Source organism: Bos javanicus, chromosome 28 (genome assembly GCF_032452875.1).
Source record: "Bos javanicus breed banteng chromosome 28, ARS-OSU_banteng_1.0, whole genome shotgun sequence".
NCBI classification, from domain to species: domain Eukaryota; kingdom Metazoa; phylum Chordata; class Mammalia; order Artiodactyla; family Bovidae; genus Bos; species Bos javanicus.
The window spans coordinates 30,962,764-30,978,210 of NC_083895.1; the positions used below are offsets into that span (position 1 = coordinate 30,962,764).

The window sequence follows — 15,447 nt, forward strand, 5'->3', positions numbered from 1 at the left end:
CTACCTTTCACCCTCATTCCTCCCACTCATACAAAAAAGACACCCACATACACACAAAGGTAGAGACACAGAAATACCAAGACTTCAAGACACTGGACAGGTAGACACAGAGGCATAAATAGGCCAGATTCATCAGGGAATAGTACTGCTTTCAGTGGGAAACCATAAACTAATACTGAGCTAAACTAAACTAAAATATAAGTCAATCTGCTAGTTTTTGCCAAGATCAAAAATGTAGGACCATATAGATTACCAACAGAATTCAAATCAAATTTTGAGAATCAATATCCTAACCATTTACTCCATGGGGAAATAAAAAATGGAACCCTTCTGGACAAGCACAAGGATTGTGAGATTGTATAAGTTTCAGGTTCTGCCATAAACTCTGGAAAGGAAAGAATCATGGTGATCTACTATATTTTTCCCTGTAGTCATATTCTCTATTTGAAATATCATGTAAAATTCTGAACTCTAGAATTTCATTTTTGCTTTTTTTTTAACTTTATATTGGAGTATAGCCAATTAACAGGTGATGCTAGTGGTAAAACCTGCCTGCCAATGCAGGAGACATAAGAGATGCAGGTTCGACTCCTGGGTCAGGAATGCCCTAGAGGAGGGCATGCAATCCACTCCAGTATTCTTGCCTGAAGAATCCCATGGACAGAGGAGCCTCATGGGCTCCGGTCCATAGGATCGCAAAGAGTTGGATACGACTAAAGTGACTTAGGAGTAGCAGCACAGCCAATTAACAAGGCCGTGATAGTTTCAGGTGGATAGCAATGAGACTCAGCCGCACATATATAATTTTTCAAAGGATAAGAGCTTAAGTTTTATACTATCCAAGTTATGTCAATTGTTAAATTAACTCAGAAAACTTAGGGACAGACTAATACAACTTTAAGAAAAGTTAGGGACTTCCCCAATGGTCGAGCGGTTAAGAATCTGTGCATCCACTGTAGGGGGCACAGGTTCCACCCCTGGTCAGGGATCTAGCATGCCATGTGTGCAGTGTGGCCAAAAAGTTAAAAAAAAAAAAAAAAAGACTAAGAAAGGTTAACAGAAAGATCACAAAAATACAGTCATATTCCACAAATAGGCAAAACAATGAAGTTCAACTTAGACACGTGCCTTAGACATAAGGACCTTCCTTATGTGAGGGCTGTTTGTTATGAGCTAAAATTTCTGGGTAACATACCAGAAATCTAATTTCCTGGTTTACACAGTCAGTCCAGGATAATGGGTTTATTGTTTTCTGATAGTGGCAATGACTACAAGACAATGAAGACCTTCCTAAAATCTACAGAAAAAACAAACAAACAAAAATGACCAGACTGTAATTCCTTATACCACTTTACTCCGTATGTGTATGTTTCAGTCCCCTGCATAGTAACAGCTACATGGTACAAAATAAAAAAATATTGAGATTTGTTCCCTTAACCCTCAAATTTCCTCCCAGTTAACAAGTGAGCAATCAGCAGAGCATAGACTTTACTGCTCCTTCACAATAGTCTTACTGCTCTACAGATACAGACATACATTCCAGGACACCTTAATATACAAAAACCTATTTCTTCCATCCCTACCTCCATCATCACCACCACTCTGAGGCTTTTAGGCCTTATACTAAGTCTTAAAAAAAAAAATTCACTAATTGAGAAGATTTATTGGATTTAATCAATCAATGCAGCATTCTTCTTTGCCTATAACAAAAAACACTCTGTCCTACATCCTGGCACTGCAAAGCCTCTAGTACAATCCCTGGAAGGAGAACAAAATCTTTGTGGCATACTAAGTACAGAGGACGGATTTCCTCCTCTGGATAGAGATAAATAAATAAACCAACACCAAAGTAAAATCATACCCTGGGGGCCAGGGTGTACGAGCAGATTCGATATGAGTAAGAGCTCTGGGCTATAGGCGTGACAAGGGTTTAGGTCAGTAATACTAGATGAGAATAAATTTGGTGTTTTAGAAGGGACAGGGTAATTAGCACACAAGTCCCTTCTATTTGCTAAATCAGAGTTGAAAGACATCGTGGTTCAAAGTAAGCAGAAAGACTAACAAATTCTTCATTAATAATTTGCATGCAAGATTTCGAGGCTGCAATTACTTTAGGGACTTAATGTCAAGTAACACCAAAAAAAAAGCCAACAGTATATTCTACAGGACCAAAAGAAATAGACTATCAAAACTAGTCCATTTCTGTGGTTTTGTGTACAAACCACCAAAAAGTACTGGACACAACATATTCTAGTGTACCAGGGAAGGTTATAAGACACAGGATTACTGACAGACATTCACAGACCAAAAGAAAAAACAAAATAAAGACATGATCCAAATGTATCCACATAAGGCCAATAGTAAATGTATATTTAAGGTGCTAGGTAAAGTAAACAACTGGAGAAAAAGCAGGGATACATATCTTTCAGCCAGACTTGGAAGGGCAAATCCTTCATCCAAACATCAGATTAAGAGAAAGTTGGCTAACTTCTGACTCATCGAGGAACATGTTTGTGTTTCTTTTTGTCCTTAATAGTAGGTTCTAGAGATAAGCAATTATGCTCTAACATAAAGAATTCTGACTTTATAGAATTGGAAAGTTTTGCAGACAATTTCAAATTCAGGGATTCTGGAGTCTCTTGTTTTAAAAAAAAAATCTAAGAAATAAGAATTTTATGTATAAAACTTAGCACTAAAGAATGCAAACAGGTCATGAAGTATCAGCAAAAAGGAATTCTTACTGGCCTCATCAAATATTCCCTTAATTTTTAAATAGAAAAATATTTACAATTATACTCACAGAGAAAAAAATATAGAATTATGCCCACGCTGGTTACCACAAAGTTAACATGTAACCTAACCACAGGATACGGTAAAACTGCTATGCTGACAGAACCCTAGCCTTTCACTCTTTCAACAGCTGACCTTTACCATCATGGACTCCCCTCCCTGTCCCCACCCCCACCCCTGCATATCTCACTCTTCCCTTATTAAATGAGGCAGGAAGGCTTAGATTAGTGGACCTACTAAAAAAAGTATGAGGCTAAATGTCACAATATGAAAATCTATGAACAGGACAAAGTGAGAGAGCATATAAGAGAGAAAGAAAAAGGCAATACCCAAACTCTGTAACAAAAACACCAAGAACTACTACAAGACTCGGGCTTCCCTAGTGGCTCAGATAGTAAAGCATCTGCCCACAATGCGGGAGACCTGAGTTTGATCCCCAGGTTGGGAAGATCACCTGGAGGAAGGCAGGGCAACTAAAAGACTACATGAACCCAGAAAAGCTGTGTTTATATTAAGGTCCAGGCACTGAGCATAGCACCAAGAGAGAAGAAAAGCTGGGCCACCTTCCCCAAAACCCACTCAGCCATGCCAAACATTGTTTAAGTCAATCACAGAGCTACATAGAGAGAGTATTTTTAAAACTTCATAAAGAAGATAAATTCTTTAAAGAGTCCTGACAGGTAGATGTGGTTTGATTCAAAAGGGATGTGTTACTGTTTTATTTATCATTATGCTATTGTTTGGGGTGACAAGGGGTGCAGCAGAGTGAATGGCGTCTGCAACGCGTACCTAAGAAGCAGGCACACTACGTGCCACTGTCTACTGTCGTAGCTGAAACAGTCTTGGCAAGGAGAGGAAGGCGAAAGGAAGTGCGAAATTAGTTTTTTACATGTCTATAATCTTGCTTTTTAAAGTGATTTAACAGACAATTGGAAGCTGCTCCAGGGTTATAAGGGAGTAACTTCAAAATATCACTCCAGGGCAGTCTAAGGTTCAAACAAATAGGAAAATATTAGAGATGGGGCGGGGGGAGTATTCTTTTTACTAAAATGGTGGGCAAAAAGACTTATTACTAGAAATATCACAGACCAGAAAGGAGGCATAAAGTGAAATAAAGACACCTGTGAGGGAATACAGACTATTTTGTTTCCCTCTCTACACTTTAGGCTTTCCAGATTGCTGTATTTTTCTATAATAAAAATCATCATTCAAATAAAGAACAAACATGATGGGTATATACAACCAAAGAATAATAAATCCCCATGTGCTTACCACACAACTTAAAAAAATGGAAAAATTGAGTTTGAGACTCCCTAATTGATTATATCCTCGCCATTCCATGTTCCAGAGGTAACCATTATCCCAAATTGTGTGAAAATCATTCCTTTTTTCTCTGCAGTTTTATCATATGTATGTATCCCTGAACAATATGTTATTTAGTTCTGCCTGTTTTTGCTTTGTATATAAATGGAATCATAGTTTAGCAGTCTTCAGTGACTTGCTTTTTTCATTCAATGGGATTTCATCTCTACTGCTCTTAGAGATGATAGGAAACCAATCATCTTAGGAAACCAATGGGATTACATCCCAATAAACCTACTGAAAATACATGTAACTTATCTACCAAATATCATAGCTTGCTGCTGCTGCTGCTAAGTCGCTTCAGCCGTGTCCGACTCTGTGCAACCCCACAGACGGCAGCCCACCAGGCTCCGCCGTCCCTGGGATTCTCCAGGCAAGAACACTGGAGTGGGTTGCCATTTCCTTCTCCAATGCATGAAAGTGAAAAGCGAAACTGAAGTCGCTCAGTTGTGTCCAACTCTTCGTGACCCCATGGACAGTAGCCCACCAGGCTCCTCTGTCCATGGGATTTTCCAGGCAAGAATACTGGAGTGGGTTGCATAGCCTACCTTCAACATGCTCAGAACATTTACATTAGCCTACAGTTGGGCAAAACAATCTAATATAAAGCCTACTTTGTTGTAAAGTGACTATCTGATCTAATTTACTGAATACTGAAAGTGAAAAATAGAATGGTTGTATGGGTACAGAATGGTTATAACTGTATTGGTTGGTTTAACCTTATGATTGTGTGGCTGACAGGGAATGACTGACTGTGGTTGACTGACAGCTCATTATAGCTGCCCAGCAACACAAGAAAGTATCATATCACATCACTAGCCCAAGAAAAAAATCAAAATGCAAAATAAGGTTTCTACTGAATGCATATCGCTTTCGTATCATCATAAAGTCAAAACAATCATAAGTCAAACCATCATAAGTCGAGGACTGTCTGTAATGTTTCTGTGATTAACTTAAGTTGATATACGTAGCTGCCAACTATTCATTATCACTACTATATAGTATTTTACTCTGGGAATAAACCATAATTTTTAATTCATTACACTATAGTTGGAATGGGTTGCTTCCATTTTTCTGTCATCATAGGAAAATACTACCTTAAATATCCTCTAATATATCTTCTGGTGTGTATGTACAGGAAGTTTTCTACAGGGAATATCTAGAAGTAGAGTTACTGAGTAGCAGGATACCTGTTACTTCAATTTTGTTTGACAAATGCAATGACAACTTGGTTTCCTAAACAGTGGTATCAATTTATATTCCAATCAATAATGTACATAAATTCTCATTATTCTACCTTTTAGGTAACAATTTTATCCAACTTTTAAATTTCTACTAATCTGAAGGGTATGGTTTAATTAACATTTCTTAGATTACTAAATGGATGTTGAGGCTGAAACTCCAATACTTTGGCCACCTGATGTGAAGAGCTGACTCACTGGAAAAGACCCTGATGCTGGGAAAGATTGAGGGCAAGAAGAGAAGGGGATGACAGAGGATGAGATAGTTGCATGGCATCATCGACTCTATGGACATGGGTTTGGGTGGACTCCAGGAGTCGGTAATGGACAGGGAGGCCTGACGTGCTACGATTCATGGGGTCACAAAGAGTTGGACACGACTAAGTGACTGAACTGAACTGCTTGAGATTACTAAAGAGGGTAAGCCTTTTTCATATCCTTTAAAGTTAATTGGCTTTCCCATTCTGAGAAATGTCTATTTATGTCTTTTTTAAAAAAAAATTTTTTTGGGGGGGCCATGTTTGGGCATGTGGGATCTTAGCTTCCCAACCAGGAACTGAACTTGTTACCCCTGCATTAGGAGCACAGGCACAGAGTCTTAAACGCTGGACTACCAGGGAAGTCCCTATTTATGTCTTTTGTTAGTTTTTCTGTTGACTCATTTTATTTTTTACTTACTCTTCATGGGAGTTCTCTAAGTGCTATGCTAGATACCAATCCTTGTTGATTATATATAATGCAAACATTTTCTCACAATTTGTAGCCCTGTATATTTACTGTCTTTATGGAATCCTCTGATGAACAGAAGTTCTTGAATTTTCTATAGTAAAATATGTCAAACTTTTTAGCTTTGTATTTTTCATGACTTACTTATTAAATCCTCTCTATCACTTAGGCCTTGATACTCCCTTATAGTTTCTTCTAAAACTTACAAAATTTCGTTTCTCACATTTTAGTCCTTAATTCATCTGAAATTCTTACTTTTGGTATAATATGAAGTAGGGATCTAATTTCCTTTTTGTTTATACAAATAACCAACTATCTAAGCACATTTATTGGAAAATCTAAGACTCTAATTTTCAAATTAAGTGCACAATAATTAAATGAATGCAAATAATGCCATCTAAAACAAAGTATGTGCAAACTAGAGCTTAATTATGTAACATTTATTTAGCACTGAGGGATTGAAAAGCATTTTACGAAAAAAAAAATCAAGTTTTTAATCTTCCGATATAGCAAATTTGATAGCTCAGTTGGTAAAGAATCTGCCTTCAATGCAGGAGACCCCAGTTCGATTCCTGGGTTGGGAAGATCCCCTGGAGAAGGGATAGGCTACCCACTCCAGTATTCTGGCCTGGAGAATTCCATAGACTATATAGTCCATGGAGAAGGTAACGGCACCCCACTCCAGTACTCTTGCCTGGAAAATCCCATGGACGAAGGAGCCTGGTAGGCTGCAGTTCATGGGGTCGCTAAGAGTCAGACACGACTGAGCAACTTCACTTTCACTTTTAACTTTCATGCATTGGAGAAGGAAATGGCAACCCACTCCAGTGTTCTTGCCTGGAGAATCCCAGGGACGGGGGAGCCTGGTGGGCTGCCGTCTATGGGGTCGCACAGAGTCGGACACGACTGAAGTGACTTAGCAATATAGTCCATGGGGTCACAAAGAGCCAGACACAACTGAGCAACTTTCACTTTACATAGCAAAAGCATCAGTGAAGGAAAAGAAATCTAATGGATAGACCAGGCAATGATGTGATTGATGAGGAAAGCACCAGAATTCCAACACATCCTCAGAGCTAGAAAGTCCTAAATCATAATCTTTGATTCACTAAGCCCATTTACTTACCTATCATAAGCAACTGCTTCTCTGAAAAACTCCCAAGATACACCCCTGGCCCTCTAGCTTGAAAAACCAGATGTCTCAGGTGTCCCATAAGGTCTGGTGGTTGGTTTTCTTTATCTGACTTATATAATTGTATTGATTTATATTAAAGTAACAATTTGTCCCTCTGGAAAATGAAACATAACAAGACCGTGACAACCAATTCTCCAGAGTCCAGTCTGGTTCAGTGAAGAATAGGGCACAGTCCTAACTAATCAAAGGCATGTCAGAGGGTCATGTAAGTGCCATCATCTCTTCCTGGTATAGATATGAGTTTTCTATCTGTAGAAATCTATCAGTAGAAATTCTATCTGTAGGAGATTCTCCTACCAGGTATTCCCCAGGATTCAGATACCCCTAGCAAGTAACTTGCCCTGTTTTTTTTGGTTTTAATGTCATGAACCAGACTTCCCTTGGACTTGATAGCCAAAGGACCACTATGTTTCTTGTCTATCTAAAATAAGATACTTAATGTCAATGTACCTTTCAGAAAATCAAGCCAAATACTTTTTTGAATGGACTTCTGTCTGAATGGATATAGTCAGAAATGTTACAACTTGTAAAAAATCTGGTTTCATTAAAATTTCATATTTAAACTCAATTAACCAATAATTTATTTTCCTAATTTATTTTTTTGTTTTTTTGCTGCACTAAGAGGCACAGAGGATCTTAGTTGCCCAACCAGGGATCAAACCCATGTCCCCTGTGGTGGAAGCATGTAATCTTAACCACTAGACTGCCAAGGAAGTCCTCAATAATTTATATTCTATATTTTGCTAAGCTATAATGGTTGCAAACAAAGAGAAAAAAAAGATATTTGTGACGCTAGTGGCAAAAAGTTCAGAAGTCTCAGTTATCTCTTTTCAGAGATATCAGCCTACCGTGGACTAAAACTTCAAACTGATGTTGGCCAAAAAATTGTTTTGACTCAGCTGTTGCAAATTTAACTAGGAAATAACCCTGGAGTTTTTTGGTTATAATTCCTGTTCTCAGATATAAAAACAACTAAGTTAATAATGATCACAACCAAGCATCCTTGTGACAAACCAAGGATTCAGACTTCATGAGACTGAAAAATGACCCTAGAAGCTTCATCATCCAACCACAAATAATGCATTGTATATCTGGACCAAGAAAACAGAGAGCATACATGCTGGAAAACTGATGGAGAATGGGCCTTTTATACATCCTAGTTCTTTCTCTTTAGCAACTTACCTAAAATCTCTGAGTCAAAACTCTCTCACATTACACCATTTTATTTGTCTCTAAATGAATCCTCAGTTTCACTTTATTCAGAAATGAAAAAATTGGAGTCAGACTAAAACAGAACCAATATAAAGAATCTATTACATGTGATAATGGGAAATATTAGGGAACGGGAAAATGGGAAAATTTTAGTACTGGTTTTTCTTCATAGAAACAGTTTGTTGCTAAATTTAGCTTTTATAGACAATAGTTAATTCCATGAAAAACAGCTGGTTGTTTGTTTTTTCAAAATGAAAATTTAGTATTAGTTTTTCAGATAAATACTCAAAGTCTGAGCACATGTAAATAGTACCCTATCACATTAAATAGAGTTGTATGGGCAAAAGGTTCAGAGAAACAGAATACCAAGTAGTATTTCTTTGAAGCAAGCAAAATTAATCATACTTATCCTTTGCACTAAACCAGAGGCAGATAATGTAGCAACAAATTCTTTAGCATTAATCTGAACAATCAAACCACCTCAATATCGATCATTTGGCAACCTAATGACAGTGAGAAGAAACAAGTTTGAAGTATTTACCTTGAGAGCACAAAAGATGCAGGAATCTCCCATGCATTTGTGAGTTGTAAGCTGCCTAAAGCTACGTCGGAAGATGTCCAAGTGCCATAAAACCTGAGGAAAAGGGAGGATACTTCATTACACTACAAAAATTCCCCATTTAAATCAAGAAGTCAAGCAAATATAGGTAACGATCACAGAAGACATCATTACTCTCAAGAGAAAAGTTCATTCTAATCTATCAAAAAAAGCCCAAATAAAGTGAAGTATCCAATCAGAGGCACAGATGACCATATTATAGAAAAAACACTAATTCAAACATAAAGTAGATCACACAGAGAAAATGTGGTATGACATACATCAAATGCGATCCTAAAGAGGTATTTTATGGGTTAAAAACTGCAGAATAAGGATTTATTTTAATGGCCCACACAAGAAAAGCAAAAATATTTAAAAACTTATTTAGAAGCTTGAATTGTAGTGTGGAATTTTGTCTTTGTTAGATTTCTCCATTTTGGACCTTTCTGAGAGAGGTGTGACCTCCTTAAGTCAACAGAATTTAAAAAATAACGGTAAAATCAACAGTGATAAATCTGTTCATAGAATGTAACTTTGACAGAAAGTGATGAGAATAGCACTTTACTTTTATGGTATTTCTCTCAAAAACCCATAACCCCAGTTTAATCATGAGAATCACATCAAATTCCAATAATGGGACATCCTACTAAATACTTGACTAGTACTATTCAAAACTGTCCTGATTATCAAAACAAGGAAACTGAGAAACTATCACAGCCAAGAGGAGCCTGACAAGTAAATGCAGCATCTTGGATTGGATTCTGGAATACAAAAAGGTGCTATGTAAAAAACTCAGGAAATCTGAATAAACTTTGAACTTTAGTTAAGAAAGAAACAGTGTAATATATAGCATAAATGCCTTAGGAAACTTCTCTTATCTGGAAAACATTTTAAAAGCATCATATCTGAAAAGGCACTACACTTTAGGCGTACCAGATAATAGACACTTCTGGGGTATCTTCACATTGATACTTAGGTATCTATAGGTATGTATTTCCAAAGTTTGTTGAAATATGCTACACTCCCAAATAAGTAACACCTTTTTATAATAAATGTAATGGGTTCAATACACCTGTGGTGAACATAGCTTTCATACCATAAAAGTTAGAATATTAGCTCATAGAAACAATTATTTTTAACTTGTAACAAGATTATAATAGGCACTCCAAAACTATCAATGTCTTCAAGTATAAAAATAGAAATATGTATATGTAGATAAATTATATGTTCTATAATTGAGTAGTGGCAATGAATGAACTAAGACTGGTAAATGTTAATCACTGTTGAGCCTGGTTGTTGTGTGCATGAAAATTCATAATACAAAATAAGTAAGTAAATAAGCTTGACAAGATTCTTGAACTACAAGTGAGAAAACTGAAATACTATTACCTGTACAAAGTCACAAGGCTAGTCTAAAGAAAGGCTAAAACTCGGACCTAGGTCTCCTAATTCTTAAGTCCAGTGCTTTTTATACCAAATACATTGTCATGTCTTTTTTTCTCTCATAGCAACTTATTTTCTCATATATCTGAGGTGTAAAGCTAATTAATACTTTACCCAAGCATATTTATCTTAAGATTTACTTTTACTCTGAAGAGGAGAGAAAGGGGAAAGTTATCACTTGAAAGTTAGACTAAGAGGGATGAACCTATCACACTATGGCCCTGATTGGCCAGGGCAGACAGACAGACAGTAAGCACCAGGGTTTTGAGAAGGCTAACGTAGCCTGGAAAATCCCATGGACGGAGGAGCCTGGTAGGCTGCAGTCCATGGGGTCACTAAGAGTCGGACACGACTGAGCGACTTCACTTTGACTTTTAACTTTCATGCAATGGAGAAGGAAATGGCAACCCACTCCAGTGTTCTTGCCTGGAGAATCCCACGGACAGAGGAGCCTGGTGGGCTGCCGTCTGTGGGGTCGCACAGAGTCGGATACAACTGAAGCGACTTAGCAGCAGCAGCAGCAATGTGGCAAGCAAAACCAAAAGGGAAAATTTAGAGTAGCTAATCAACTTAGGGGAATTTATTTTCTACCAGCTCTGTGTAAGCATATCTAATCAGATACTACAGGAGAGCTCAGAGGAAGGAGACAAAGAAGTGGACAAAGACTGGACCCCAATCAGTGAGTATGCTGAGAGCCTGAATATTATGAGACAAGAATAACATACCTGAAAATCTTTGACTTATGGAAAGAATTTTGCTTTCTAGACTGGAGGAAAGCAACTAGGGTGATGAGACACCTTAGTCTCAAATGGAAAAAAAAAAAAAAAACAGTAGAGACTGTTCAGGAAAAAAGTCACTAAGCAAGTAGTACGATCTAGTCCATGTACCTCCCTTTAGTTAGTTATTATTTTTATTACCATTATTAATCTCTTTTACAAATCAGGTAATTGAGACTCAAACAGATAAAGTGACTTGCCTATGATCACAGAGATGAACTTAAAAAATGATCTTAAGCTGCTGATCTCAAACAGAGACTATCAAGTATTAGATTTTAAAAAGTAATCAGAAATACAGCATCAGCAACTGAAAGTTGAAGTTCACCAAAAAGAAATTATCCTTACCTGCAAGGCACTGTTGAGGAAGCAGCTGTTTTGTCCTGGCTCATTGCTGAGGCCTTTGCTGGGAGCTATGGAGGTTGAGCTTCGAGGAGCAAACATCCCCTGGACACTACCACGGCCCCCTGAAAAATAATTTCTCTTCCAAGACATTACTGTTCACATTTAGCCTGAAAACAAGAGAATATTCTGTATCTTTGGGGGAGTCCTTAGTCTTTGTTGAAGTCCTTAATATAAAGAGAATCCAGAATTTAACAAATTTATGTTGAAGGACTTTGAATTTACAACCTTTCAAACATCATATAGGTAGCTCAAGAAACTCAGGCATCCTTAGATCCACAAGCCAGAGCTGTCCTCAACTTGTTCCAAACAATGCCTAAAATTTAACATGGCACAGGACAAATTCAAACCGAGAAGTCCTTAAGTATCGCTTCCTTCTATTTTTCTTGAACCGACTCCATAAAATTCTGGTGAAGTGGCTGTAATCCTCAACTCCAACAGAATCCAGGATCAGGGTAGAGTGTGTTCTTTAGGCTTGTTTATAATGCTTCCTGTGGATTGAAGATTTTCCCAACTGGAAGGAGAGGCAGACAGACAACCAAGAATCCAGCACAACTCTCCTTGCCTTCTACTGCCCTGTCCCATTGTCCCATCATCCTCTGAAGTAAAAACCCAGGTTCTAAGCAATTGACATAGATTTCAGAAAGCTAAGAAGTCTGTTTGAAATACATGGAGTTTCTGCTGTTGTTGCTCTGCTGCTGTTCTTTAATATGTCCCAAACATCTTCTATTATTCCATCCACAACTTCAGAAAATCTCTTCTCTTTTCCTCTGTGACCAGACTAGCCAGCTGTGCCAGAGAGCTTTAACAGAAAGAAAAAAAAAATCAAAAGCTTGCGTCACTTAATGACTCTACTAGCTTTGTGCTGTTCTGCCAAGATCAACGTTGCCTCACCTCGCACTATAAACTTGAAACCTTGGCAAACAATACATAGCCCTCCCCCAACCAAAAAAATAAGCCCAACAACAACAAAAAGGAGAACCACTCAACAGGCAGGGGGAAAAGGTGTGAGCAGCCTTACTTTCATAGGAGACTTCTCTCAAATTTTCTAGAAGAAAGTTGATCTGGACAAATATAAAACTCCAATGCGAACTTTCCACAACCAGGCTAAGAAAAAAATTACCAAGTAAACACATACCAAACTGGGAAATTGAAACAGTTTCTTTTGGATGTTTTGAGTACAGAAAATTTTAAAGGTGTTTTACATGCCCATGGCTATAAAAGCCTATTTAAAGGTGGGAGGGGCATGTTATCACTTTACTGAGTAAAGATGTCCCATCCCAGAGAAACCCTCACGGTGAGTAAACCATATGTCCTTAATATTCAGTCCAAAAAACCAAAATCTTCTTCTGCCCTGTTTGTTTGTATGTTACATTTTTTTTGCCAGAGGATCAGAGAGATAATTTGGGTTACAAATCACTTAATCCTCAGATTGTATCCAAGGTAGTCACCATCAGAGGCCATCCATTGACCAACAGTAATCTTCAACTAATTAAAATGCCAAAGAAGCAAGAGGCAAAAATTTCCTTGGAAGAAAATGCTTCTAATATTCACCTTTAAGTTCTCCTATAAGGCCGCCAGGTCCACATAAAGAAAAAATTTAGAATGTTAAATATTAAATTTGGCTTCTAACAGTTGCCCAAGCTTCTGCTTTCCTTCTCACCATCATATGGATGACCTAAAAAACCAAAAATGCTATAACAGTTTCATCCTTCTCAGATCACCTAGCACTATCTATAGTGTGTTCAGTGGAAAAGCTGAGGCACAGGAACATTAAATGGTTGCATAAGAATGTTCTTTCCCTTCTCTAAATTCCCAGACTATTTATAATCCACAGGTCACAATTAAAGTATTTGATTATACATTATAGTGTCATATTATTCTCTATTTGTTTTTATTGCTCTTTATTTGTTTTATATGGTGTCAGTCATATATTCTGACCATGACTGTATGAAATGGAATACTAGCTAGTGTCAGACATGTGCTAAACAATACCTACATTCTTTACTCAATCTTCATAACAGCCCAATCAGTAGGTATTAATAGTTCCATTTTACAGAAGCGTAAAGGGAAGCTTAAAGACATTAACTTGCTCAAATCAAAGTTGGTAAGTGGGAGACATAGTTTTGTTTGACTACTTACTGTGACTTACTTATGCATTTTATTATATTATTCCAAAAGCTCCTAACACAGTGCTAGTCATAAGGAAGTGCTCAATAAATACTGCCTGATGATTAGCACACAGCACCAGGAAAGATCCCACGTCTCCCACACAGACTACAAGACCCTCAACTCTCTACACACACCCTCATACACACCCCACCGGAGGCCACTAAGCAATTTCCAACAAGCCATGCAGCATTCCTTCAGCTTAACTGCTGCAAAGGAATGACAAGGACCAAGCCTCCACTCTGCTCAAAGCCAAAAACTTGGCAGCAGGATCCACGTGAGGAGCTCACTGAAACTCAGCCTGCCCTATGATACACACCCGTGAGTTCAGGGAGCAAAGGGAAAAAAAGGCAGTAGCAGAAAAAGATTCTCAGGCTCTGGATGGCCTGTGTAGGGGAAGGCAAAAAGCTCTCACGCTTGAATTAGGTGTGTCAGAAACCAGAGGTGAGAGCCAAAAAGAACAAAGCCAAGAGGGGCAGTAACAAACGGTCCAAAGAAACACTGAAGACAAAATATTTCAATTAAATTGCAGGTCTTGCACCAAACAATATAATCCATCTGTGAAACATACATGAGAAAGTAAATAAAGAATTCTACCCACAAAGCCCTAACTTTTGGGGGAGTGGGGGAGGCACCGTATGGCATGTGGAATCTCAGTTCCTGGACCAGGGATGGAACCTCGCCCACGCAGTCTTAACCACCAGACCACCAGGAAGTCTTGGATTTATCTAACAACCTTCTTCTTTTTTTTCTTTTTTTAGCAGTTTATGTATTTTTATTATTTTTGTTTGCACTGGGTCTTCGTTGCTGTGCACGGGCTTTTCTCTAGTTGTGGCGAGCAGGGTCTACGCTCTAGTTGCAGCGCTGGAACTTCTCACTGCAGTGGCTCCTCTTATTGTAGAGCACAGGCTTTAGGCACACGGGCTTCAGTAGCTACAGCATGTGGGCTCAGTAGTTGAAGCACACAGGCTTAGTTGCTCTGCGGCATGTGGAATCTTCCCGGACTAGGGATTGAACCCATGTGCCCTGGAGAAGGAAATGGCAACCCACTCCAGTGTTCTTGCCTGGAGAATCCCAGGGACGGGGGGGAGCCTGGTGGGCTGCCGTCTATGGGGTCACACAGAGGGGGGACACAACTGAAGTGACTTAGCAGCAGTAGCAGCCCTGGATTGACAGGCAGATTCCTATCCACTGTCTACCAGGGAAGTCCCTAACAACCAATTTTTAAAAGAAAAAGAACTTCCTAGGCAATATTGAAGTATTTTAGGGGTAAAAGAGCATAATGTCTGCAACTTACTCTGAAATGGTTCAGAAAAAAAGACTTGTGGGTATGTGTGCATACTTACATATACATGGAGAAAGAAGGAGAGAGAAAATAATAAACTGAAAACAGCAAAATGTTACCAATAAATAAATCTGTCTGAAGGGTATATGGAAATTCTTTATTCCATTTCGTAGAACTTGTTTATAAGTTTTTAATTATTTTCTTAAGTTGAAAAGGAACTGATATCTTCAAATAATAAAACAATTTAAAAT

The 15,447-nt window shown here is 38.1% G+C and overlaps 1 protein-coding gene across 13 annotated transcripts in view; it reads right to left on the reverse strand.

Annotated features, from left to right (window-relative positions):
* Positions 1 to 15,447, reverse strand: part of USP54 (ubiquitin specific peptidase 54) — a 131,328-nt gene that overhangs the window by 50,257 nt on the left and 65,624 nt on the right. For all 13 annotated transcript variants that reach the window (XM_061405309.1, XM_061405301.1, XM_061405308.1 and 10 more), the window contains 2 exons: positions 11,689 to 12,544; positions 9,068 to 9,160 (listed from right to left, as the gene is read on the reverse strand). In XM_061405309.1, coding sequence (XP_061261293.1) covers positions 9,068 to 9,160; positions 11,689 to 11,835 — 240 coding nt within the window. In that variant the 5' untranslated portion in view covers positions 11,836 to 12,544. The remainder of the gene's footprint in view (positions 1 to 9,067; positions 9,161 to 11,688; positions 12,545 to 15,447) is intronic.